Source organism: Oryctolagus cuniculus, chromosome 11, assembly GCF_964237555.1.
Source record: "Oryctolagus cuniculus chromosome 11, mOryCun1.1, whole genome shotgun sequence".
Classification (NCBI taxonomy): Eukaryota; Metazoa; Chordata; class Mammalia; order Lagomorpha; family Leporidae; genus Oryctolagus; species Oryctolagus cuniculus.
Window position 1 is genome coordinate 27,377,296 of NC_091442.1, and position 23,502 is coordinate 27,400,797.

The 23,502-nt window shown below is 54.1% G+C and overlaps 2 protein-coding genes and 1 long non-coding RNA gene across 11 annotated transcripts in view; 1 reads left to right on the plus strand and 2 right to left on the minus strand.

The window, feature by feature from the left end:
- SIRPB2 (signal regulatory protein beta 2) lies at positions 1 to 12,370 on the minus strand. 8 transcript variants are annotated; one of them, XM_070051992.1, is made up of 6 exons: positions 11,326 to 12,369; positions 5,787 to 6,101; positions 4,275 to 4,616; positions 3,353 to 3,415; positions 2,243 to 2,403; positions 1 to 806 (listed from the first exon to the last, which is right to left on the minus strand). In XM_070051992.1, exons 1-5 carry the CDS (start codon positions 11,396 to 11,398, stop codon positions 2,246 to 2,248), a joined length of 951 nt encoding a protein of 316 aa, XP_069908093.1. In that variant the 5' UTR covers positions 11,399 to 12,369; the 3' UTR covers positions 1 to 806; positions 2,243 to 2,245. The 8 variants fall into 8 exon arrangements, with proteins under 8 accessions (XP_069908093.1, XP_017197211.3, XP_008254419.3 ...); XM_017341722.3 differs by having other exon boundaries at positions 3,353 to 3,418; positions 11,326 to 12,368; XM_008256197.4 differs by having other exon boundaries at positions 5,736 to 6,101; positions 11,326 to 12,365.
- On the plus strand, positions 9,548 to 21,108 carry LOC138844321 (uncharacterized). The gene is made up of 4 exons (XR_011379958.1): positions 9,548 to 10,944; positions 15,158 to 15,276; positions 16,503 to 16,686; positions 19,824 to 21,108. It is a non-coding gene; the product is annotated as an uncharacterized lncRNA (long non-coding RNA).
- The window catches only part of LOC100350239 (signal-regulatory protein beta-1), an 18,116-nt gene continuing 15,096 nt past the window's right edge, over positions 20,483 to 23,502 (minus strand). Inside the window, exons 5-6 of one of the 2 annotated variants that reach the window (XM_070051987.1) lie at positions 22,967 to 23,069; positions 20,483 to 20,615 (exon numbers count right to left, since the gene is read on the minus strand). In XM_070051987.1, coding sequence (XP_069908088.1) covers positions 20,507 to 20,615; positions 22,967 to 23,069 — 212 coding nt within the window. In that variant the 3' untranslated portion in view covers positions 20,483 to 20,506. The remainder of the gene's footprint in view (positions 20,616 to 22,966; positions 23,070 to 23,502) is intronic. The other variant, XM_051845175.2, reaches the window with a different exon arrangement.

Genomic DNA, 23,502 nt, shown 5'->3' on the forward strand with positions numbered 1-23,502 from the left:
TTTTTTTTTTTTTAAAGATTTATTTATCTGAGAAGCAGAGTTACAGACAGAGGCCGAGGCTGAGGCTGAGAGAGAGAGAGAGAGAGGTCTTCCATCCACTGGTTTACTCCCCAAATGGCCATAATGGCTGGAGCTGGGCCGATCCAAAGCTAGGAGCTTCCACGAAGGTGCAGGGGCCCAAGGACTTGGGCCATCTTCCACTGCTTTCCCAGGCCAAAGCTGGATTGGAAGAGGAGCAGCTGGGACTCCAACCAGCACCCATATGGGATGCTGGCACTGCGGGCGGAGGCTTAGCCCACTACAACACAGCGCCGGCCCTTGAATTGATTCTTGCACCGTGCAGAGAAACCCATGTTTCTGACCTCAAGCTTCCAAAGAATGAAGCGGCTCTGGTTGTCATCGAGGGCGCACAGGGAGGGAGTGCAGGCTTCAGGGCAAGAAGTCAGATGTGGGTCTGACTTCACGGCCTCTGCTCTGGCCCCGGGGTCAGGGAATCTCAGCCTCAGCCTCACTGACCCTTGGGTCAGAGAAAATCTTCGCAGTGTTGGGGCTGTCCTGTGTTCCAGGAGGTTTGGCTGCAGCCTGGCCTCATACCACTAGATGGCAGTGGCAGCCGCCAAGATGTGACAAGTCCTCCAGGGTAAAGTCGCTAGAGAACTCCAGCCCTCCCTCGTGTCACGCTGCCCCCGTGGAGACGAAGTGGGAATCAGCACTTGCTCAGCTGGGAGTCAGCTTAGCTGTTTCACAAAGCAAGTAAGAGGGTGCCTTTGCCCCCGGAACAGAGCCCGCGGTTCATCCCCTGATGCCTGCAATATCACAATAAAAAATGTGTTCACAATAAAAAAAGAAACTATTCACAATAAAAAAATGAAACCTTTGGAACAAATTTAGATATGAAAGACCTCCACAATGGAAGTTAGAAAAAAGAAGACACAAAATTGGAAAGACGTCCCCTGTTTCTGGATGGAAGAAATGGTATTAAAGTGTTCACACCACCCAGGCAACTTACAGGTTCAATGCCGTTTCCATCAAAATATCAATGATGTTCGCCACAGAACTAGAACAGAGAATCGTAAAATGCATGGGAATCACAAAGACCCTGAGTGGCCAAAGCAATCTTGTACAAAAAGAACAAAACCGAGGCATCACAATACCTGATTTCAAGACATACTGCAGAGCTATGGTAACCAAAACAGCATGGTACTGGCATAAAAACTGACACATAAAAACAGACCGAGGGGGGCAGGCACTGTGGTGTAGCATGTAAAGCTGCCGCCTTGTAGCTAGGTATGACCATGTGACCACATCCCAACCACGAGAGGTAAGTAAGGCGGGGACATTCCCACAAGAGGGAGAGTCATGCTTCCTGCCCCTCCCTCCCTTCTTGCCAGTCTAGCTGCCTGGAAAGTGGACCTCGTACTGACAAGATCAAGGGAGCCTGGGTCTCCACAGCAAGGCCTGACCTGCTTATGGCTGGATATTACCAGAGATGTCAGCTTTTCTATGGTTTCAGCCATTTTTTTAAATTTGACAGAGTTAGATAGTGAAAGAGAGACATTGAGAAAGGTCTTCCTTCCCTTGGTTCACCCCCCAAATGGTTGCCATGGCTGGCGCGCTGCGCTGATCTGAAGCCAGGAGCCAGGTGCTTCCTCCTGGTCTCCTATGCAGGTGCAGGGCCCAAGCACTTGGGCCATCCTCCACTGCCTTCCTGGGCCACAGCAGAGAGCTGGACTGGAAGAGGAGCAACCGGGACTAGAACCCGGTGCCCATATGGGATGCTGGCGCCACACGCGGAGGATTAACCAAGTGAGCCATTGCGCTGGCCCCGCCATTGTTGTTTAAGAGCTTTGTGACAACTGCCAAGCCACCAATGCCAGTCATGGTGGGAAGGAAAGAAGCCAAGAAGGAGACAGACAGTGAGGAGAGAGGGATGTAAGTGGGGAAACACAGGCGGTCTTGCTGGGTGGACTCAGGCCCAGGGAACCTTCTGGAAGGAGACTCTGAGTTGCATGTGAAAGACAAGAAAGATGTGAAGAGGTGCAGAAGGGGCTGGGAAGAGAGAGGGAGCCACATCGGGAGAGCCCAGTGCCGAGCAGGGCGATTCCAGGTGGGCTGAAAGCAGGTGTGCAGGTCTGGTAGTTCACGTGAGGCCTGGGGACGTGGGGAGGCTGGGGCCGGGGGCAGAGGGGTGGCTGAGGAGCCTGACTTCTCTCTGACTCGGAGCTTCTGCTCCGGGGCTGACCTCTCACTCTCGTCCCTTGTCCCATGCCGAGATGTCCACAGTTCTGCTGGGCCTGGGGTCCTGACGCCGTCTCGTCTTCCAGCAGGCAGCCAGGGCCAGCAGCAGCACGGCCAAGGTCACGGCCTTCAGCCCCAGAGCGAACGTGAGCACAGGTAGGAAGCCTGGGGGACACAGCTGAGGGCTCAGCCAGGCCCCTGGGGGAGCACCGCCCCGCCCACCCCTCACAGCCACAGTGGGCAGGCTCGGCCCCAGGTCGGTACAAACTCTGGGACTGGATTGACCACGAGGAGGGGACATCAAAGCCAACCCCTGCCCGCTCCGCCCCCGTCCTGGCCCAGCCTCCTGCCCTCTCCATCACAGAGCTCTGCCAAGGGCTTTCCTTTCTTGGCTTCTGAGCTCCCTGCCTCGGACCCTGGGCCAAGCCCTTTCTTATCGCCTGTTTGAATCCTCACACTGGTCCTCCAAGGTTGGATAATGATCCCGTTTTCATGGACGAGGACACATATCTAGAGGGGAAGAGATTTGTTCAGGGCCACCTGTGTGAAGGACGTGAGGGGCCCTGGCTGGTCCCACGAATGCAGGAGCAGTGCTGAGCATCAGGGGGACTAATCGGGCCACCTGGTTGCCGTGTGCCCACAGACACAGAGTGCCCAGGACTGGTAACAGACGCTGTGTCAGACCAGTCCCCGGTGCTTGGCTGGCGGCAGCCCCATGAGGTAGGCTTCTTGTCCCTGTCTCCCTTCCTTCACGGAGTTGGACATCAGAGATTCATGGAGCAAGGCCACCGCCCGCAATCACACAGCATCCGGGAGGCCTGGCCACACAGCCACGTTCTTCACCACTGGGGCACAGAACTGTCAATCACAGGCACTCACGCAAGACCGCCCACTGAACAGTGAGACGGTGCTGGCTGTCAGAACCGCCTCTTGGACCAAGCCCTTACACCGCCGTTCTCTCGGTTCCTGTTGTGCAGCTGAGATGGGGCCCTGGGAACTTTCTTGGTGGCAGATGAGCCCCAGGAGTCTGGGGCCGTTCCCTTCCCACGGCCAAGCTCTCCGTGGTCTCCCATCTGAGGGGTCTGTGAACTCCCCCTGGGGCGGGCACACTCACCCATCGGAGCTTCCCGCACTGCACGTCCTCTGTTCAATTCTGCGTCTTCAGGAGCGGTGGGTTCTGCTGCAAGGGAGAGAAGCTTGCTCATCCTTCCCCTTCCCTCTGCCACCTCCTGAGCTCTGTGCTGGGAGCACATGCCACCCACACAAGTCCGCCAGTTCCCACCCTGGGCGGCGTGGGGGTGGGGGTGGGGGCTACGAGTCAAACCCTGTGGCTAGGGAGGACTAGTCAGACCTCTGGGGCATAGCAAGTATCTGATTCAGCGCAGTCTCCCAGGCACTTGGCACAGGGAAAAGCACTCAGCAAGCACGCGACAGACCCGTGTTGAATTCTCAATGAAGTTCTGTGGAGGCCCGAATGGGGAGTGGTGACCTCTTCATGGTTTCACAGAGGAGGGGCTATTTGTGTTGGGTCTTTTTTTTTTTTTTTTTTTTTGACAGGCAGAGTGGACAGTGAGAGAGAGAGAGACAGAGAGAAAGGTCTTCCTTTTGCCGTTGGTTCACTCTCCAATGGCTGCCGCGGCCGGCGCGCTGTGGCCGGCGCATCGTGCTGATCCGAAGCCAGGAGCCAGGTGCTTCTCCTGGTCTCCCATGCGGGTGCAGGGCCCAGGCACTTGGGCCATCCTCCACTGCACTCCCTGGCCACAGCAGAGAGCTGTCCTGGAAGAGGGGCAACCGGGACAGAATCTGGCACCCCGACCGGGACTAGAACCCGCTGTGCCGGCACCGCAAGGCGGAGGATTAGCTTATTGAGCCACGGCGCCGGCCTGTGTTGGGTCTTAAAAGATGATTAGGAGTTCTCCGGAGTAAAGGGGAAAGGATTCCTGGTGGGGGGAAGATCTGGCTTCTTTGGGACACGAGGAAGAGTTGCCTGTGGACCATCCGCCCCCTCCCCAACACGTCCTGGACACCCACACCACCTTTCACTCTCAGCCTGGTGCCCGGCCCCGACAGGTACTGGCGGTTGGGTTTCCTCTGAAACTTGACACAGTAGTAGGTGCCCGCCTGCTCAGTGGAGACACCTTGCAGCAGGATGCTGAAGTCATTATTGGAGGCCCGCACGGCGGTGATGTTGGGGTGGGAGATGCCCTGGAAGTTGTAGATGGCCTCCCGGCTCAGACCAGCCCCCCGGAACCACCTCATGGGGCCAGGGGGGCCATCTCCAAGTGCCGTGCAGTTCAGGAAGGCGTTGTCTCCCGGGGCCACCAACACCAGCTCCTGGGGCTGGATGAGCCAGAGATCTGGCTTAGGGTCCCCAGTGCCTGAAGCCAAAGAGAGAGTCCTTGTTAGATCCCCGTCCTCCTCCATCGCCCACCCACTTCCTCCCTCAATTCCTTCCTGATCCTTGACTTCTGTGTTCAGTACCCACCTCCTCCCAGCTCCTCCATTATGCACCTGCTGAATTCCTGCTCTGTACCCATGCTGGGACTGAGAAAGACAGAGCTCAGAGAGACACATGAACACCTGCCCTGAAGTCACTCTCCATGTGGTGCTGGACACAGTGAGTGAATTGGCCTGAGACGGGAAACCCGGAGGAGAGCAGGACCCCAGAGGAGGCCCCACGGCGGCTGGGAGGGAGCTAGAGGAGCCTTCCTGAAAGGGTGGTGTGGAGTCAGTGTGACCCCACCCCCAGCACCCACTGTCTGAACCAGCATGACCCCACCCCCAACACACGCTGTCTGAGCCAGTGTGACCTCACCCCCAACACCTGCTCTCTGAGCCAGGAGCAGATGGGCTCCCTGCTCACACCGGATCATCCGAGTGGCCCCTGGGGACGGACCTGGGGCCCATTCTGCAAGTTAAGCTCCTGAAGCCTGCAAGCCTCCATGACCGACTTTAGGACACGATGCCGCCGAGGGACAGACGCAGGATTTGGGAGTCTGGGTCTCTGGTGGTGGAATCACAGGTACTGTGACTGATTCTGCGGGGAGTGGATCGACTACATAGTCGGCTCCAGGTGCGGACACCTCCTAGCACAGTGTGTCACATCCACACTCCCGTCACAGCCTCCCGAGGGAGGACTACACATCCCTCCCCCCTGACTCCGAGCTGTCTTGTGACTTGTTTTGCCCAGAGTGCTGTCAGAAAGCCCTGTGACAGGGCACTGAGATGTGCTGGGGTCACTGACTGGACCTCTTACCCTTCTGCCACTCCCTGGAGGAAAAAAAACATACCCCAAGTAGCTGCTACCTCTCTTGCCTGGGACCTGGCATGACACACGGGGAACAGAACAGCCTCAGACACCAGGAGACATGAGAGTGAGATGGAGATCTGGCTCACTGGTGTTTGGTGTGATGCTGTGTGCTGTGCTGGTGCATACAGGGGACCGAGCCGGGAGCCGGGTGAGAGCGAGCGTGTGAGTGGCAGGGCCTGAGACTCACCCCTCACACGCACGGACGTGCCCTCCTCCAGCTGCTTTTCTGAGCGCTCACCCAAGCTGTCCACCCCGACGCAGTGGTAGGTCCCGGTGTGCTCCCTGGTGACGTTGTGGATGTAGATGGAATAATCGCAATCGAGTGGCCCTGGTGTCTGCTGGGTCAAGGGCGTCACCCCAGGGAAGGAGCCATGTTTGAAGTTATAAATGTCTTGTCGGTCATGAGAGCTCACCTTGACCCATTTGATCATATTGCCAACGCAGGAGCCCAGCACCACGCACCTCAGCAGCAGGCTCCCACCTTCTGCCACCAGCATGGGGCCCTCGGGCTGCAGCACCTGCCACTCACTCCCCTTGCTCTGTGCACAGGCGCCTATGACAGAGGAAGAAAGGTCATCGGTTGGGTGGGAAGGACGTGGAGCCCTCAAAGGCAAGCTTAATGCAACCTAACCATTGTCTAGCCAAGGGGAATCGCCCAGCACAAGAAAGGGGTATTGCTGGAAAGGGGAGGAGGGCCTGAGTGGCTGGCTGCAGAGGACAGAGCGTGGGCTGCAACACCTGCAGAGGCCAGTGGGAACTCCAGTGCTCCCCACGTGCTGGGCTCTGCGTGAGGTACCTCACTGGTGCCCATGATGCTCCTGTGAGGCAGGACCATTGGCCCCATTCAAGGACAGTGGAAACTGGAGGCCCAGATGGGCTGGGGTTGACTTGTGCCTTCCTCTGGCCCCAGCCCAAATGCCTGTGTTGAAGTCCTCCCCCCAGCACCATGGAGTGGGACTGCATTTGGACACAGGGTCTGTAAAGCTGTCAGTACGTTGAGATGATCCCATCTGATGGATACCCTTCGAAGAGGGAATGGGGGCAGCTACAGACAGAGGGAAGCCACAAAGGGAGGCGGCTGTCTACAAGCCAGGGAGGGAGGCTGCAGAGAGACCAGTGCTGCCGGCACCCCGAGCATGGCCTCCCGGCCTCCAGAGCTGTGAGAGATGTGCTTCGGCTGTGAGACTTTGTCACAGAAACCTGAGCTGGTTCAAACAGCACCCAGCTAGGAGAGCACGGCAGGGCTGGCGTCAGAGCCTGGCTGCCTGTGTCTGAGGCCTCTGCTTTCCCTCCTCACCCCCAGCTGGGCAGCTGTGGTTTGTGTGCTGTGGAGTTGTTAGACTCTCCTGCCCTGTGTGAACTCAGCCAACAGCAGTGCTCGCCCATGTGTGAAGTGGGTCTGCCTGTGAAGAGTCTGGTCTCAGGGTGGGTGCCGAGAGAGAGTGAAAGCTCCCGTGGAGGGTCTTCTACATGGGGTTGTGGAGAGAGAGAGAGAGAGAGAGAATTTCGGTCTCTAAAGTCAAGGGCACAGGTGACAACACTACAGACACAACAGATATTACAAGTATAAAGGATTATTATGAGCAACTTCATGGCTATATGTATTTGACAAATTTTTAATTTTTAATTTTTTTTTTGACAGGCAGATTGGACAGTGAGAGAGAGATACAGAGAGAAAGGTCTTCCTTTGCTGTTGGTTCACCCTCTAATGGCCGCTGTGGCCGGCGTGCTGCGGCCAGCGCACTGCGCTGATTCGATGGCAGGAGCCAGGAGCCAGGTGCTTATCCTGGTCTCCCATGGGGTGCAGGGCCCAAGGACTTGGGCCATCCTCCACTGCACTCCCGGGCTACAGCAGAGAGCTGGACTGGAAGAGGGACAACCGGGACAGAATCCAGCGCCCTGACTGGGACTAGAACCCGGGGTGCCGGCGCTGCAGGTGGAGGATTAGCCTATTGAGCTGTGGTGCCGGCAACAAATTTTTTTTTAAAAGATTCTATTTATTTACTTGAAAGGCAGAGTTACAGACACAGAGAGGTAGAGACAGACAAAGAAAGAGATCTTCCCTCTGCTGGTTCACTCCCCAAATGGCCACGTTGGCTGGAGCTGAGCTGGTAAGAAGCCAGGAACTTCCAGGGTCTCCCACATGGGCACAAGGGCCCAAGCACTTAGGCCATCTTCCACTGCTTTCCCAGGCCATAGCAGAGAGCTGGATCGGAAGTGGAGCAGCCGAGACTTGAACTGGCACCCAAATGGGATGCTGGCACTGCAGGAGGTGGCTCAGCCCACTGCACACAGCACCAGCCCTGTATTTGATAAATTCTTGAAAAGTCCAAACTGCCAAAGCTACCTTAAGAAGAAATAGATAACCTGAATTGTCCTATTACTTGTTAATTTTCAGGTCATTATTAAAAACCTCCCCAGAGGTCTTTCATGTCAACTAGGTGAGATGCAGTCTCTGTGAAGACCCTGATGGGCAAGACCATCACCCCTGAGGTCGAGCCCAGCGACACCATCGAGAATGTCCAAGCCGAAAGCCAAGTCGAGGAGGGGTCCCACCCGACCCGCAGCGTCTGGTTTTGGCGGGCAAACAGCCGGAGGACCGCCTAGCTGTCAGAGGCCGCCCTGCACTTGCTGCTCTGCCCGCGAGGTGGCGTCATCGAGCCCTCCCTCTGCCAGCTCGCAGGACTGCGACATGATCCGCCGCAGGTGCCACGCTCGCCTGCGCCCCGGCGCCCTCATGCCCCAAGAAGACATGCGGCCACACCGACAACCTGCGCCCCGAGAAGGAGGTCAAAGAGGCCCCGCCCGCACAGGGCGGCCTCCAGAAAGCGTCCCTTTCATTGCCCGGAGCAGTTAACAACAACAACAAAACCAAGAAACCTTCCCAGAAAGAAAACTCTGACTCCAGCTGCCTGTAGTAATGACTTCTACCATCCACTTGAGAAAGCAGTCATGCCAATTTCATAGAAATACTTCCAGACGATGGAAAAGCAGGGCACACCCTGACTTAGGCCGTGAGCCCAGTGTTACCTTCACACAAAATCCTGGCAAGAAAAGGAAAGCGATGCCCCTCTTGAACAAAGCAGCAAAATTTCTGAACAAAAACTTAGCCAATCGAATGCAGCAATAGATAAAAATAGAATACATCGTGCCCAAATTGAGTTTATCCCTAATTAGAATCGGAAGTTCATTTAACATTCCAAAAGTCAATCACCGTATTACTTAACTAACACACACACATACATAGGCACACTGCACACCTATATGAACGTCTACATAGACATGGGAAAGGCAGTTGATAAAATCCCACATCCCTCCCTGATAATAACCTCCAACAACGCGAAACATGGGGAAACTCCATCAGGCTGCCAACGACAGCTGTAAGGATGCTGGAATAAAGAGCACACTCCACGCCAAGAGAGGGAGTGTTTTTCTCGGCCAGATCGGGCACTAGATGAGAGGGCCTGATCTCGCTTCTGCTCTTTCACAGGGTGCCAGAAAACTCGAGTCAAAACAGTTTGACAAAGAGCAGAGTTGGAGAAGTAATGCCAGTGAGTTCAAGCCTTACGCAGCTACCGTCATCAAGAGGGAGTGGGAGTTACAGCAAGATGGGCGCGTCCGGGAGTGGGAGTTACACCAAGATGGGCACGTCCGTGGACATGAATTGAGTGTCGAAATAGCTAACTGAGTGTAGAAATAGTCAGTGCACATACAGACAATTTTTGACAAAGGTGCAAAGATCATTCAGTGGTGAAGGAGGGTCTTGTAACAAGGTGCTAGGATAATTGGAAATTCACATGCTAACAAAACTTCGATTCACATTTAGAACACAGACAAAAATCAACTCAAAATGGATTGGAGAACTAGGATAAAATGTAAAATGCTACAACTTCTGGATGAAAACAAAGAAAAAAATGTTTTTTTAAAAGATTTATTTTATTTATTTGAAAGACAGAGTTACAGAGAGAGGTAGAGAGAGAGAGAGAGAGAGAGAGAGGTCTTCCATTCGCTGGTTCACTCCTCAGATGGCCGCAACGGCCGGAGCTGAGCTGATCTGATGTGAAGCTAGGAGCCAGGAGCTTCTTCCAGGTCTCCCACCTGGGTGCAGGGGCCCAAAGACTTGGGCCATCTTCTACTGCTTTTCCAGGCCATAGCAGAGAGTGGATAGGAAGAGGAGCAGTCAGGACTAGAACTGAGCCCATATGGGATGCCGGCACTTCAGGCCAGGGCTTTAACCCGCTGTGCCACAGTGCCAGCCCCAAGGAAAAACATTTGTAACTTTGGGTTGGGCAATGATGTCTTAGATACAACACCAAAGGCATGATCCATAAAAAGAAAAAACTTGATAAACAGGACTTCATGGAAATGAAGAACTCCTGTTCCAAAAGCCACTTGTAAAAGAATGAGAAGACAACCACAAAGCGGGAGAAAACCTTTGCAAAGCATACATCTCATGGCGGTTTAGTATCTAGAATATATACAGAACTCATAACACAGGAATAACAACACTTAAAAAGTGAGAGTACAGGGGCTGATGCTGTGGTGTAGAGGGTAAAGCCACTGCCTGTGAGGCCAGTGAGGCCGGCATTCCATACGGACGCTGGTTTGAGTCCCGGTCGCTCCACTTCCGATGCAGCTCCCTGCTAAATGGCCTGGGGAAGCCGTGGAAGATGGCTCAAATGCTTGGGCCCCTGCTGCCCACATGGGAAACCTGAAAGAAGCTCCTGGCTCCTTCTTGGCCCAGCCCTGGGCCATTACGGCCATCTGGGGAGTGAACCAGTGGATGGAAGACCTCTCTTTGCTCTACCTCTCTCTGTGTAACTTTGACTTTCAGATAAATAACTTTTAAATACTTCACTAGAAAGGGTGAATGAGGAAGATACTCAGCTTCATGACATGCTAGGGAAACACAGCTCGAAACCAACCACACCTATCAGAATGACTGACATGAAGAAGACAGCCCAGCGAGGGGTAAGGAGGGGGTGGAGGAGCCGCCCTCCGTACACTCTCCCCATGAGAACGGGCAGCGGTACAACTGCTTTGGAGCTGTGTCTTAGAAAGTAAAAAATGTGCCTGCTGCGAGAGCCGCCCTTCGAATTCCCTGAGAGAAAAGGAAGCATATGTCCACACGGAGACCTGCCCTTGAATGCTGATCTAGCATTCGTGCGTGACAGTCCCCATGCCATCAACCCACACGTCAGCCGGAGAACAGAAGAACCAAGTAGTTTATCCACTCGACAAGCAGGCGTGGGAAGAAAGGACTTTGGAAATGTGCAACACAAGCACGTCTCCCGTTATGCCGAGCGGAAGAAGCCAGACAGATAGGAGTACAACCGACTGCACAAGCCCCGGTGACGGACAGGTCTGGACAATGCTAACCAAGTGACAGAGAGCAGGTGAGTGGCTGCCGGGGGACCTGGGGCGAGGAGGAGTGGGAAGGCTGGGTCCCACGGAGACGTGTGTGGGTGCCCCATGTGGCGGCATCTTGGTTCTGGGGGTCTTTTCACAGCCTGTTAACGCCCACAACATCCATCAGCTGATACCTTCCAGATGCAGTCCTAACTGAATGTCAGTTGCATCACAATAAAGCGGTTTTAGAAAAGCTAAAAGCATTTATGAGGAAGGAACTCTGCTTCCCTGGGCGCAGGCTCCCTGTTGGGGCCAGGAGAGTTCTCAGCAGCTGCCCTCTTGCCCCCCATCCTGGTATGCAGTGCCCATGGCACCCTTCTCTGGGACCAGCCCAGGGAGAGCCCGATTCTGTCCCAAATCCCGCTTACCCGAGAGGACGAGGAGCTGCAGCAGCAGCAGGGAGCAAGGGGGTGAGCAGGTCAGGTGCGTGGCTCTGGGCATTGCCAGGGGCACGAAGCACCTGCTGCAGCCCAGGACTCGCAGGCGATCCTCTCCCTGGGTGGCGCTGGAGTGCGAGGTGGGGCTGGTGCTCCAGGCTGTTCCTGCTGGCTTGGCCACGGCTACTTGGGGAAGTGTTTTGACTGTGGCAAGGCGAGGCTGATGGTGCAAAGAGGAAGGAGCTGGGTCCACGGGTTTTCGGCTTCCTCGTCCAGGCCAGGGTTCCCGTAATTGCTGTGTCCAAACCTAGAGCCCTTGCCAAAGCTCCATCCTGGGTGCCTGAGAAGGAGCCAAGCACAGGTGCACGCTGGAATCGGACTCAGGATCAGATGCTGGGCTGGGCCTCTCTCCGGCGGTGTGAGATTTCCAAGTTGCTAATCGCCTCTGAGCCTTTGCTTTCTCATCTGTGAAATGGAAACAGTAGCGATCCCCTCCTCAGAAAGACATCGGGAGGATTACCGGAGATGATGTTTGCGCACCAGCCATCACTCTTCCTATCTGCAGGAACCTGGGGAGGAGACACTCGTGTAGAAGGGATTTGTTACAAAGCAAGCCCCACGGAGGCCTCTTTCTGCAGGGCAGGGAGGGCACAGCCCCATTCCTGGATGTGCAATGAGGGGCAACTCTCCGAACCTCTGTTTTCTGGGGCTCAAATGTAGCAGAGTCAGATTGTGCAAAAATCCGTGTGTGTGGCATCTTCACTTCCTGTAACTGATCTAAACTTCCCGGGGAGCCTCCCAGCTGCAGACTTGATGAGACAGAAAACAGACTCAGCAGGTTTAAAGACGACTTTTGTAATGACTGAGGCAGAGGAGGAAACGAATGAAGAAACTGGGCTGGCGCAGGTTAAGCCGCATCCCAGATGAGCGCGGGCTGGCAGCCCTGCGGCCGCAGTTCCTGTCCTGTCAGCTAGCTCAGCCTGGCTGGAGAATTCTGCTGAATCCTTTCTGGGGATGCATCCTCTTGCTTGCGGACGTGCACGCCCAAGCGAAGCTTTCCATTTTCTAGGCAGGAGCTCCCTCTGGTGGTAGGTCTGCGATATTGTTGGTGGGGGGGGGGGGGGTCACGGGAACCGAAGTCAACTGCGGTACTGGAGCTCCGCCTCGTGTCCATCTGTGATACTGCAGGCTCTGGGGCTAGTCCAAGCCTTTACTGAACATTTTTGTTTTCATGGGTCCCAAACTTGGCCTACACTTCTGTCACTGCTTCGGTACAGGTAAGACAGAAATCAGTCTTCCAGGAAGAATCTCCAAAAGTTTGAACATCAGACAGATGTTGCACTCCCTCTGATCCCCCGGGAGAAGTCAGGACTTCTGATTTTCCTCCCATGCATTCTGCTCTCTGCCAGGAGGAGGCGCTCTAACAAGCGCAAGCCAGGACTTTTCCTATGGGACCTCGGTTCGGTTGGCTTTAAACTCACGGCGTGCAGGAACCTTTCCACTAGTTTCTGGATTTCTCACAAAAGCAACTGATCCCTGCACTATTGTTAAGTTCACATCTTGGAATGAAAAAAAAAAGTCTGAGTTGTCATGAATGTGTGTAGGTCATGAATTTCTCCCAGCGTTAGCTTTCTGCTCTCTACAAATGGTATAATAATATCGATCTTCTGTATGTTTATGAGGATTAAGAACACCACAAGCGGTTCCAGGCGTGCCATTAGTACCAAATGCAAAGTTTTACAACAGGATACTAGATGAGGCTGCCTACCTGGTGCTCCCCAGCTGGCCATGAGAACTGCCAAGCACCCCGGGAAATGAAGGAGCTGGAGCAGCTGCACAGGACGTACAAAAGGGGTGGCAGAGGGCCAGTTCTGCTGGCGACAGCCCGACACCTGCACTGATGCAATCAGAGGGGGCTGGATGGTGGACCAGGGGGACGCCAGGGAGTGGGACTTCCTTAAAGCTCACACGATAAAGATGCTCGGGCATGGAGGAGGACCTTTGCCCCACCCTGGGCCAACCGGGGGGCTTTCGGGGGCCCCTCAGCCAATCTGCCGTGTGTTGCCAGGGCATTTGCACTGCGGCACACCTAGACAAAAGGAGGCTGGGGCACTAGCCAGCTGCTTGGACATCCCCTCTGGGACGCCTCTGGGAGGCTCACAAAAGTGCCGCTAGAATAGCACGTGACTTGCAAATCGCCTCAGGAGAGGGGGAAGGAAAAATGGGTGAGAAACCCCTTCTCCCTCCCCTTTCCTCTGCTCCCATCTCACGGGAGCCAGAGAGAGCAGCGAGAGGAAGAACGGAGGGGCAAGGTGGGAACGGCCAAGCAGCCCACCCTCGCCCAGCCCCACGCGGCGTAAAGCGCACTTTCCCACGGCGGGGCTTGTTGCCTCTCAGGACGGCCCATGTGGCTTATCTGACGGGCCTGTGCTGAGGAGGGGGCAGCAGCTTTCTCCTGGACCCTCACTGAGTCCAGCTCGCCCTGGACGTTGTATGGAAACAGGAACACGAAGGGGCAGTGTTCAGGAGGGCTGGGTGAACTTGACCCGGATAGGGATTGGGAAAGGCCGTGTTGTTCCCTGTGGACCCTGCTTCCTGGCTCGGGCCATCGCGTGTGTGGCCTCTGGGTTCAGCTCCCCAGCAAGCCTGTTTGGCCCCTCATCCTCCTCACGAGGTGGCCAGGGGACACTGGTGTCGGTGGGCTGGAGGTGGCCAGCACGGTGCCCTAGGGCTGCATGCTCTGATCACCGGAAGCTCTATCCTAAGAAGGGAGGGGAGAGGGCAAGAGAGTGCCCGGACAGAGAGGGGTTTCAGTCCTGTCACAAACGGCTGCTGCTTCCCCCACCTTCGTCCAGGGAACCTGGGGACAGCGTGTGACAACTCCTCCACAGCACAGGACGTGTCTTTCAGCCACCAGGGAAATGACAGCCACGGATGAGCCCAAAACCACCTCAGATCCCGCTGCTTGCTGTCCAGTTCCGACCACTGCTCCCCCCAGCATGCTGCTGTCACACCGGGGCACGCCGTCGCGGACTGTGGGCGCGGCTTCTGGGCTGGCAGGACCAGGCGCTCTCGCTGCAGCCCTCGGTCCTCCCTTCCTGTCCTCTGCTCTCCAGTCATCCTGCTCTTATTGCGACACGAGACATTCCAGGGGGCAGTCGCTCATCCATTCAGCAAACACTGACCACCCACCCACCACGCGCCAGGCACTGTTCTCAGCGAGAGCAAGCAGACAAAGCTCACCGCCCTTGTCAACCGGAATTTGCATTCCAGTGGGGTAGACAGGCCATGCAAAATGCGTAACAAGTAAAGCAAAGAAGTAAACGATGCGGCACGGCCTACGGAGAACACGGAGCAGGTTCAGGAGGGTGGGGCAGGCGGTGGTGAGGGCCGAGGGGGTGGGGGGGGGCTGAGGCAAGGTTTCACCTTGCAGCGAGCTGAGTAGCTGTAGCAAGGTGTTGAGCAGAGGAGGACAGCACTTGTCTCATTGAAAAGGAGCTGGGGTGGGCAGTGAGCCTATCCATCATGATGTCTGCATCCCATGTTGGAGGGTCTGGGTTCAAATCCCAGTTCCGGCTCCTGACTCTAGCTTCCTGCTGATGCTGATTTTGGGGGCAACCGTGACAGCTCAGGTGCTTGGATCCCTGCCACCCACGTGGGAGACTTGGGCTGAGTTCACAGCTGCCAGCTGTGGCTCTGTCCAGTCTTGGTCATTGCAGGCATTTGGGGAGTGAAGATTGGAGAGCACTCTGTCTGTCTGTCTGTCTCTCTCTCTCTCTCCCCCCCTTTCAAATAATTAAGTAGTTTTTTTTTTTTTTTAAAGTCTTCTTCCCTTGGCTATACTGAGAAGGAGTGAGAAAGGTGAACAAAGGAGACCAACAAGGAGCTCATTGCTGCCATCTGGGAAAGCGAGGATGGAGGGGGACTCTTGGCGGGGGTGTGGTGAGGAGTGGTCAGATTACGGATGTATTTTATTTATTTTTTTTAAAGATTTATTTATTTATTTATTTGAAAAGCAGAGTTACAGAGAGGGAGGGAGGGAGGGAGAGAGAGAGAGAGAGACTTTTATCTGCTAGTTCACTCCCCAAATGGCTACAATGGCCGGAGCTGCACCGATCCAAAGCCAAGAGCCTCTCCCAGGTCTCTCACGTGGGTGCAGGAGCCCAAGGACTTGGGCCATCTGCTGCTGCCTTCCCAGGCACATTAGCAGAGAGCTGGATTGGAAATGGAGCATCCAGGACTCAATCCGGCGCCCCTATAGGATGCTGGCACTGCAGGCGGCGGGTTTACCCCCTACGCCGCAGCGCTGGCCCCATGGATGTATTTTAAAGTGGAGTTATTTCCCGAGAGAAGGGAGGTGAGGAGGCAGAGGAGAGGCGTCAAAGGTGCCTCTTGGGTTTTCGACCCTGATAACCGGGGGAAGCAGGACAGTCAGTGGGGGAGCAGATCTGGGGGAGGATGGGCAGAGGGTCAGATTTTGCAATGTTGACCTTGAGGCATTGCTGGGTGTCCACGTGGAGCTACGGAGCAGGCAGTTGGAAATGAGATTCAAGCGAGAGGAGAGAGAAATGGAAGCTTCCTGGGGCTACTTTTCAATGGTACCTAAAGCCGCAGGACTGGACAGGAACATCACGGCGAGGAGCAGGGAGGTTGAGCCAGGCTGCCCGGGTTCAAATCCCAGTCAGGCTCTTAGCGGCTGTGCGACTCCGGGCAGCTTAATGAGTGTGTGCGTGTGAGTGAGTTTCCTCATTTGCAAAGTGAACATAATTATAGGGCAGGGTATGTCTCATCCAGTTGTTGCAAAATGAAAGTGAGGCAATCAGACCGCGTCTGGCTTGCAGTAACCTCTCAATATGTGTTAGCTGTCTGTTCATTCGCAACAGAGGTAATTTGCTTCATGATACCTGAGTGTCACTTAATTAAAAAATGTTTGAAAATGATCTCAATCTTAGGGGAAATTTGCAAGCATGGGACGAAGAACTCTGTAGAAACACCTGTGAGTGAATTGCGCGCGTGTTGCCTTTTACGTCCCTTGTCGTGGCCTGAATGTTAGCAGCCTCTCAAATGTGAGAGTGAAAGCCGGCAGCCACGGTGGTGGTGGTCAGGCAGTGTCTTAGGGAGGTGATTGAGTAACTAATAGCTTCATAAATGGCATTAATGCCTTCTAGGAAAGAGGCTTGTTGGGCTTTCCCGGCTGCCTGCTGCCATGGAGGATGCGGGAGCAGGCGCCGCGGTGGGAGCGGAGAGCAACCTCTCGCCAGTGAACCGGCCACGGCCTCAACTACCAGTTTCCAGCAAAACCCCCAGACCAGGAGAGCCAAGTTTCTGCTGCTTCCAGATGACCTAACTAAGGTACATGTTTTTCATAAAGCAGCCCAAATGGTCTGAATGTTTTATTTTTGAAATGTATCTATTTAGTTGATTGGAAAAGCAGAGAGAGAGAGAGAGAGCGAGCTTCCATTAACTGGTTCAGTCCCCAAAGGTCTACAACAGCCAGGACTGGGCCCGGCCAACGCCGGAAGCCAGGAGCTCCATCCCGACTGCCTGTGTGGGTGGCCCTGGAACCCTCATCACCTGCTGCCTCCCAGGATGTGAATTAGCAGGAAGCTGGAGTTGGAAGCAGAGCTGGGGCTGGAACCCAGGCACCCGATATGGGACGAGGGCGTCCTGAGTGGCAGCCTCACCCTTACGCCAATCCCGGCCCCGGGGCCAAACATTTCAGCGCGTGTTTCCGCAGCCAGGGCGATCCTGCCGCACGGCCACAGCATCACCCAACCAGGTGTGCGCCACCAGCGGCCTGGCCGCAGCCTCCCTCGGGCTTTGCCACTGCCCCACACGTACATCTTACAGAGGACCCCGTTGTGCTTCACTGCCGGGTCTCGTAGGTGCCTGTAACCCGGCACAGTTTCTCCTCCCTTTACGACACTGGGACTTCGCAGAGGGCAGGCCAGTTCTTGTGTAGAATGTCCCTCATCTGGATTGTTCTGGCACCTCCTCCTGATCAGAGCCAGGTTCTCTCTCTCTGTAACTCTTTCAAAGAAATAAATCCATAAATAAAATAAAAAAAAATGGGCTCTGCGTGGGAGACCTGGAAGAAGCTCCTGCCTCCTGCCTCCTGGCTTCAGATTGGCCCAGCTCTGGCCGCTGTGGTCTTTTGGGGGAGTGAACCAGCAGATGGAAGTCTCTCTCTCTCTCTCTCTCTCTCTCCCTCCCCCTAAGTAAAATACATCTTTTTTTTTTTTTTAAATGGGCTCTTGCAGAACATGTCCCTTCCTATCACTCCCCCCAGCTGCCCCAACCCCGTCACCTGCTGGGATTAGACAACACTCCCCGCCTCTGATGTATGTGAGAGTGGAAGGGGACAGGGAGGGAGCCAACACCGGGCCTCCGGGAAGAGCCCTACGACCTGCTCCCCCAAACCCAGGTCAAATTCGGAGGGACAAGAGAGTCAGGAGGATATCCTTCCTGCTGACCCAGCTCTCGGCGTCCCAGCCTGGCCCGGGAACGGAAGAGCTGAGCTGGGAATGGCTCAGGTCTCCTTGCAGAGTTTCTTGGGGCGTCAGAGCATCGATGCTAGGGGCACTTGTGGGGACCCACGGTCAAGGGCTGCCCACGGCGCTGGGCCTCCCATGTCTGTATGCACTGATGTCATGGAGGAGATTAAGTCCACGGAGAGAGCGCTTAAAACAGAAATCAGATTATGGGAAACAATCTATGCGTAGCTCTGTTTGCCTCCCTGGAATGCATGGTGGCCTGAGCGTTGCATTGTTTTATTTTGATCCCATCACCTACTCTGTTCAGGGTACAAAAGCCTTTCCCGCTCAGGTCGGCCGTGCCCCAAAAGGCAGCGCCTCTCAGGGGCTGTGCGGCCATCGCGGTGTGATTTCCGTGTCACTCGTGCTGGGCCTCTCCAGTCTCCAGTAAGGCCACTGAGAACCACGAGGGGGCGCCAGGAGGACGGGACAGGGAACCAGCGGGACGTTCCCAGCCCAGGCAGGTAGCAGATTCCCAGTAATTCAGACCACATTTAAAACTGATTTGTTGATATGCAAATGAAAAGTGTTCTACAATCTCGCCATCCTGACAGACACGCGCATTTCATCTTTCTGTTCCCTTTCCGCGCCAGGCCTGCGTGGGAACCGGTGCTGTACCGCAGCCCGGAGCTGCCTTGTGGCCCAGCGCTCCGGGCGGCATGGCGGGTGGAAAGGGAGGATCTGGATGCTTTAGTTCCGCTGCCTGGCTGCCCTGGCAACCAGCAGCATAGCCCCAGTGGCTCCAGAAATATCTCTCCTGCTCCGACCCCGCTCCTGAACCCCGGACGTCTGTCCCTCTGCCTGCTCCACTTGGCCCCTGGATGACGAACACGCGCTATATTTAACGCTCAGAACTGAGCTGTGAATTCCCACCACCGACTGCTTCTTCCACCTGTTCCACCTGTTTCCCTTTCTTCTCCATCGCGCAATCCATCCTCCCTGTGACCGTTCCGGTTCAGTCCCCACGCGAGGCTCCGTGGCCATGTTCAGGGTCTCCCCTACCCTCCCTCCCTTTAAGTCCTCGTCACCACACATCCTCACTGGCACCTCTGTGGCTCCCGTCCCGCCTCCTGGCTCAGGGCCTGGCTTTCCTCTCATCTCCCTACTGCACAGGAGTCAGGGTGATTTCTAAACATCCGAGCATCTTGCGATTTGTGCTGGACCAAGTCTCTAACGACTTCCGTTCCAGGATCTCTCCGGCTCCCGCCCATCACGCCAGCGCTGCCCTTTGTCCCACTGCTCAGACCCAGCCCCACTGTCCCCTTCCTGCCCTGGAACCTCCCAGGCCCTGTCCCACCGTAGGGCTTGGCACAATACGTTCCTCTAACAAGCAAGCATTTATTCGAGCTCTGTACAAGCCTGACACCAACTTCAGTGTCCCGCGTCCCGCCGTTCAGAAAGGCTTTCTCTGCCCTTCTTCCTAGCTGGCAGCCGCGTGGTTCCCGACCCCCGTGGAGAGCTGGGTCCTTGCAGTGCCATTATTTTGCGTATACTTTTATTTTCTTCGGAGCGCTCATCACATTTTTAATTCTTCCTCCTCCCTCGAGCCCTCACTGCCTCCCTTTCTTCTCCCTGAAGGTAGGGACCGCCGTGACCAGTGCTCACTCACGTTTGCTCCGTGTCTACGTGGAGTATGCACTCAGCCATCTGTGCGCAGTCAATGAAGGCGTCACCTTTGCAACGAGCAAATATTTATCTGGAAGTGCTGGGCTGGGCTTGCCTGGGACAGGGGCTCCTTCCTCAAAGGGCTAAAGCGCATTCATGCCCACGCCAGGGCTCCTCTGCTTGCTTCGCTTTTCTCTGGGCACCTGGGCCACTCTCCATGTCCTGCTTGAGGACTGATTTGGGGGGATGGAGAGCAAATGGCTTAAAACCGCCCATCCACCCTCTCTTGCCCTGCACACCCACATCAAAGCTCTTAAAGTGTTGCTCTCTTGTCTACTTGTTTGTCTACAGCACAATAAACATTCCTGCAGGCCCCCACCTGACACAGAAGCTACAACTCTGAAAAAAAACTTCCGTCTACCTGTAGGCACCCAACCTTCTCGTCCTGCTGCCTTCCCACGTCCCAGGTAACAGACATTTGGAATCTTGTGTTCATTGTTCCTTTGAAAAAATATGAGTTTTTAACATAGTCCTAAACACAGTGTACTGTTTAGCTTTACAGAAAGAATATCATTCTGGAACACATCTCCTGGGGCTTCTACCCTCCCACCAAGATTTTATTGCTAAGATTTGTCTGAATTACCATGCATGTGGTTCATTCATTTTTTAACCTCCTTAGAACATTCCCTTCTGTGATTGTAGTAAATGGATCGTCTATCATTCTATATATGCATATATGGGTCATTTTCAGGCTTTGCTAATTTTAAACAATTTAATTTTAAATTTAAAACAATTTTGCTAATTTTAAAATGCTACCAGGGATGTATGCATTTGTACATATCCCCTGGTGCGCATGTGCGAGAATTTCTTTGGGGCATAAGCCCAGAGCGGGAATGGCAGGTTGTAGGTGTGTGAATGTTCAACGCAACAAAGGGCTGAGCTGTGTTCCAGAGTCATGAGGTCCCTTCCGTGCCCACAGCGATGCAGGACAGGACCGGCTGCTCCTGGGACTTTTCCAGGGAACAAAGGGCCGCTCAGCGTGCTTTCCCCTTGCTTTTCCTGATGCCTCCGATTCCTGACGGGTTTGGGTGTCTCTTCTTGTTTACTGGCCGTATTTTCTTTAACTTCATCTCATTTGTGGGGCTGACAGACAAAAATGAAAAGCCCTCCATTGTTCATGATTAGAAGAATCAATATTATCAAAATGTCCATACTACCCGAATTGATGTATAGATTCAATGCAGTCATCATCCAAATACCAATGACATTCTTCACAGAATTAGAAAAAGCGATCCTACAATTCATATGAAAACATGAAATATCTAGGATTGTCAAAGCAATCTTGAATGATTAAAAACAAAGCTGGAGGTATCACAATACCAGATTTCCAGGCATACTACAGGGCTATTCTAACCAAAACAGCATGGTACAGCCATAAAAATAGACATGTGGACGAATGGAACAGAATAGAAACACCAGAAATAAATCCATGCATCTAAATCAACTTATCCTTGACAAAGGTGCTAAAACACTCCATGGAGAAAGGACAATCTTTTCAACAAATGATGTTGAGAAGACTGGATTTCCACATGCAGAAGTTTGAAGCACGACCCCTACCTTACACCCTATACAAAAACCAACTCAAAATGGATCAAAGCTCTAAATGTAAGACCTGAAACTGCAAAACTATTAGAGGAAAACTTAGGGGAAACACTCCAAGACATTGGCAAAGACCTCACAAGCACAGGTGATAAAAGCAAAAATAGACAAGTGGAATTATACCAAACTAAGAAGTTCCTGCACAGCAAAGGAAACCATCAACGGGGGGAAGAGACGACCAACAGAATGGGAAAAATATTGGCAAACTGTGCATCTGATACAGGATTAATATCCATACATACAGGAGCTCTTGACATTCAAGGGCAACAGACAAGTAACCCAGTTAATAAATGGGCAAAGGATCTGAACAGGTATTTTTCAAAGAAAGAAATACAAATGGCCTTTAAACACATGAAAAAATGCTCAGGATCTGTAGCCATCAGGAAAATACAAACAAAACCCACCACGAGGCATCATCTCACTGTAGTTAAAATGGCTATTATCAAAAAGTGAAAACAGAAGCGATTCTGGTCCGCATGCAGACAGAAGTGGATCCTAACACACTGCTGGTGGGAATGCAGAGTAGCGCAGCCGTCGTGGAAAAACGCTATGGCGAGTCCTCAAAACCCTAAAAACAGATCAGCCGTACCCTCCAGCTGTCCTACTTCTGGGAATATACTGCAGACGAAACGAAGCTGGCACAGGAAAGAGACCCCTGCACACCCATGTTTATTGCAGCCCAGTTCACAAGGGCAGCTGTGGAATCGACCTAGATGTCCATCAGGTGATGACTGGATAAAGACAATGTGGGTTGTATACGTGATGGTGTATGACTCAGCCATAAAAAGAAAGAACTCCTACATTTGCAACAGAGTGGTGAGCTGGAGCTCATTATGCTAAGTGCAATAAGCCAGACACGGGCAGACAAGTACCAAGTGCTTTCTCTCCTATGAGGAAGTTAATAGCCACACTGAATCAGAATGTGTGGCTGCCGTATTATTTGGTGGACAGATATTCATGAATCACACCCCAAACACGATGACGTGGTCCTCTCGCCTCGCTTTACGGGCTTTGCCACAGATCCCAGGTTGTGCAATGTTAATGCCTCCACCCCTGCTTTCAGGACACACAGTATGTTTGCACATGTCATACTTGCACATGAACCAAATATGGCAAGATTACAAATCCATGTGTGCTCGTTGAACTCTTCTTTATATTTTTCTGTGCCATCTGCAACACTTTATAATAAAAATAAAGGCAAAAGGCGCCAGGGAGCTGCACAGGTTCAATGGCAGAACTTCGGTGGGCACAATGGTTTTTCCTGGGGAGCCAGCAAGGCGTCCAGGTGGGAACCTGCCTTGCCTCTGCTGGGTGTCATGGTCAAGCTTGTGGACTCAGAGGCATGAGTCTTGACAGAAACTTCCTTCCCAGGGAGGGCGTTCGAGCCCGCCTCTCACTCTGACCTTTCCGATTCATGCTGTCACCTCCCATGGGGGCTGTGGGAGACCGGGAGGGCCAGCGGTGGAGCTACACGCATCGCGGCAGGTCCTCCTGACCGGGACAGGAGGGCAGGGCCTTCGTCTCTGGGGAGGGCTGCACCCCTAGGCCTGTGCCCTGCAGAGGAAGCAGGAAGCTGGCCCAGAGCCCTTGACCCCTCCAACACCACCTGGAGGGGTTGTCTTCGCATCCGCTCCCTCCCTCTCTCCGACTCCTGCCCAGACCAAGGGAGCCTGTATCTCTGGGCATCCTCAGGCGGAAGATGTGAGAGGCAGAGTGGAGGGCTGAAGGGACTGGGGGGGGGCAGCTCTGAGACCCTCGGGATTCATCACCTTTCAAGGTCGAGGGGAACTGGGAGCGCGCCTGGAAGCTCAACCCCTACCTGATTCCGCCCTTACCTGGAAGGGTGGCTCTTCCTGTAGGCATAGACAGCAGAGAGTGAAATCAGAGCAAGCACCTTCCAGCTGAGGAGGAGGGAGGCGCTGAATTCGGCGGCACCTGCTGGCAGAAAGCGATCAGGATGTACCTGATTCCTAGGCAGCCTGCATGCAGGCTCAGCCCCACGAGCATCTCAGGGAGTCACTTCATCCCTGTGAGCCTCAGTTTGCTCGTCTTTAAAATGGGGATGATAACATGTACTTTAGAAAACTGTATCCAACGAGAGCACCCAGGCAAAGCACCCAAGAGAATCTCAGTAACCGTCGAGAGTGGATGGCTTTGATGGGTGTGGGGGGGTGGGGGATATGGGGAACTGGGGAAAGGTGCTTCCTGCTGACTTAGTGGCTCGTGGGGGATCTGGTTGTCAGGATCCAGCGGTGGGATGGAAGCAGGGCGCACTGCTCTCTGGTACCTCCAGCCTAATGCTCTGAAGAGGAGGCCGTAACTGCTGTCCCATCTCGCAGATGAGAAAGCTGAGCTTCAGGAAGGGGAAGTG

Coding starts and splice junctions, on each gene's coding strand:
- SIRPB2 (XM_008256196.4), bottom strand. CDS start 11,398: ATGCCCAGAGCCACGCACCTGACCTGCTCACCCCCTTGCTCCCTGCTG. Junction 6,102..11,325: donor GCAGCTCCTCGTCCTCTCGG/GTAAGCGGGATT, acceptor CCTCTGTCATAG/GCGCCTGTGCACAGAGCAAG. Junction 4,617..5,735: donor CACGTCCGTGCGTGTGAGGG/GTGAGTCTCAGG, acceptor CTTTGGCTTCAG/GCACTGGGGACCCTAAGCCA.